At 35.3% G+C, this 2,446-nt stretch overlaps 1 protein-coding gene across 1 annotated transcript; it reads right to left on the reverse strand.

Annotated features, from left to right (window-relative positions):
- Positions 1-758: 758 nt before the first annotated feature.
- On the reverse strand, positions 759-1,721 carry LOC146371124 (olfactory receptor 6N2-like). The gene has a single exon (XM_084955048.1). It carries the CDS (start codon positions 1,716-1,718, stop codon positions 759-761), a length of 960 nt encoding a protein of 319 aa, XP_084811174.1. The 5' UTR covers positions 1,719-1,721.
- Between the last annotated feature and the right edge of the window lie 725 nt (positions 1,722-2,446).

The following is a 2,446-nucleotide window of genomic DNA, read 5'->3' on the forward strand; positions in this document are numbered from 1 at the left end:
GAATTTACACATTACACTATACAATACACTATATTACGTTTATAAATAATGAGTTATGGAAAGTTCAAAAGAATTTTTCATTTAAAAAAAAACTATTTTTTTTAAGTATTGTAAACTTCATGTAGCTGATGGAGGTGATTTTGCAATTGGTCATGTGGTCAGCCGTCGACCATCACAAGCCACAACGTGAGCGTGTGTCAGTGACTGTCTATCCTTCCTCTACAAATACCTACCACATTACATGAAGAGATACACCAAATGGATAGGTGGACAAATTAAAGGCTTCAAAGTGTTCTGATGATAGGATCAACAGAAAAATCTATTTTTTTACCCAGAGAAGTGTAAATTTTAATTAGCTTATTTAGCTGCATAAATATATATAACTGAGAAAACAGAAGACACTGTGATGAATATTCACATGCTTGTCAGCATCAAAGAGAGACTTCTACTAATTGATTCATTCTACTAAATTATTTTTATGTGAATATACAATAGTAAATAATAATCTATGACAATAAAGAAGGGAAAATGTGAAATGCAGGCATATAAGCTGTTTAGAATTTAAACATTACCAGAAACAGTTTAAGAAATTGTTTGTCTTTGTTTTATGACCATTATGTTGTCATCAATAGAAGAACAGAAATCAACATTTACATAAATGTCATGACATTTCTATAAATTTGATCTCTTTTCCTCTGTCTAGTATGTAAAATCGGAGAAAAGGTACTCCATTATCTAGTTTGCATTACAATTTCAAATTATATGCCATACATTTGATAATAGGGCAGTAATACCAGTGTTATTAAACTTGACAACAATATTTTGATATGTTTGAATATTTCATTCATTTTGAGTCCATATATGACTGGATTTAAAAGAGGATGGAATACAATTGACTGAAACGTCAATGTCAAACGAAGAGTTTTGGATAGATCAGAATCCAGTCGAACTATAATTATATCAAAGAAAATAAAACAGGAAAAGTTGATTAACACCAGCAGGTGGGGTAAACATGTCTTTACAGCTTTTTTCCTCACTTCTCTACAACAATGGTACGATATTCTAAGAATCCTGATGTATGTAAAAAGTATGAAAAGCAAAGGTAGAAGGGCAATGTTTATCAACATGACGATACCATATATAGATATTGCGACTGAGGGCACACACTGAAGCTTGTAAAGTGAATTGTTACAAAAAATCCCTGTCAGGGTAAAGCTACAGAGTTTGACATTCGAATACAACACACCCATCACTGAGGTTTCAAAAGCAGGTATAAGCCAAGCTAAAATCAGACATACATATATAGTTATTCTATTCATAATAACTGGATATTGCAGGGGTTTACATATAGACACATACCTGTCATATGCCATTGCTGCCAACAGTAAAAAGTCTGAACCAACCGAGGTGTAATATGATAAACCTTGGAAAAGACAGAGTGGATATGATATCATCTGTTTTTCAGACAAAACATCAGATAAGAGCTTTGGATAGATAATCATGCTGTAGAGAACAGAGTTGATTAACAAAGCTGCAATAAATATGTACATTGGTTCGTGAAGGTTTTTGTGAGTCCAGATAAGGTACACTATAGTGGAATTACAGCAGAGTATCAGAATATAAAGTGTAAATATGACCACAAAATAAAGATATCTGTATTTGTGCAATTCTGCAAACCCACCTAGAGTTAACAATGTTACATTTAATTCAACATCCATTCAATGAACAAAAATGTTATTTACTATACAACTAGATGACATAAATGGTATTCATTAAAAAACAAATGAAATGTCTTAATGTATTGTAGTAATACTTTTCCAGCACCGAACTAAGAAGTAATTGGCTCTGTGGCTTTGTTTTATCAGACAACTTCCCATTCTCAATGGGACTCATTAAGTTCTTCAAGAACATGTAAACAACTTCACCAAACTTTATCAGTTGATATTTTTGTCTGTATGATCTATCATCATACATCATACCTCATACTCAGGTGGGTAGACTTAGTAGTGTAGATAAAATAATAATAAAATATCATTATTATTATTATTTGCATATAACTTTCCATAACCAAAGTGCTTGCTGGTACAGGAGAAGCACTTCTAGTAAATATTCTGAGCCCAGGCCATGAAGGACAGTGTGAAATGCACTTCACACACGTACACACACGCACAGTTGTTTGTCGCCAGATGCCACGTTTATTTTTAGTTTTCATTTGTTATGACAGTCCACAGTCTGACAGCTCCGGTCTCAGCTGATTCCCAGCTTCCCCTCCGCTCCTCTCCCGTCTCACTAAAAAAGGGGAAGGAAACCATCATCAGTCCAAACGCCATCAGCTGTTCCCGCCTGCGTCTCCAGCACCGCCCCGTTGAGCTCACTGCACCACTCCTCCCTTGCAGCCGCGCCCGGGACCACACCTCCGCCACACACCCCCACCGCCCGACTTAGG

Source organism: Perissodus microlepis, chromosome 16 (assembly GCF_051167445.1).
Source record: "Perissodus microlepis isolate ML-2025 ecotype Zambia chromosome 16, ASM5116744v1, whole genome shotgun sequence".
Lineage (NCBI taxonomy): Eukaryota > Metazoa > Chordata > Actinopteri > Cichliformes > Cichlidae > Perissodus > Perissodus microlepis.

Coding starts and splice junctions, on each gene's coding strand:
- LOC146371124 (XM_084955048.1), bottom strand. CDS start 1,718: ATGGATGTTGAATTAAATGTAACATTGTTAACTCTAGGTGGGTTTGCA.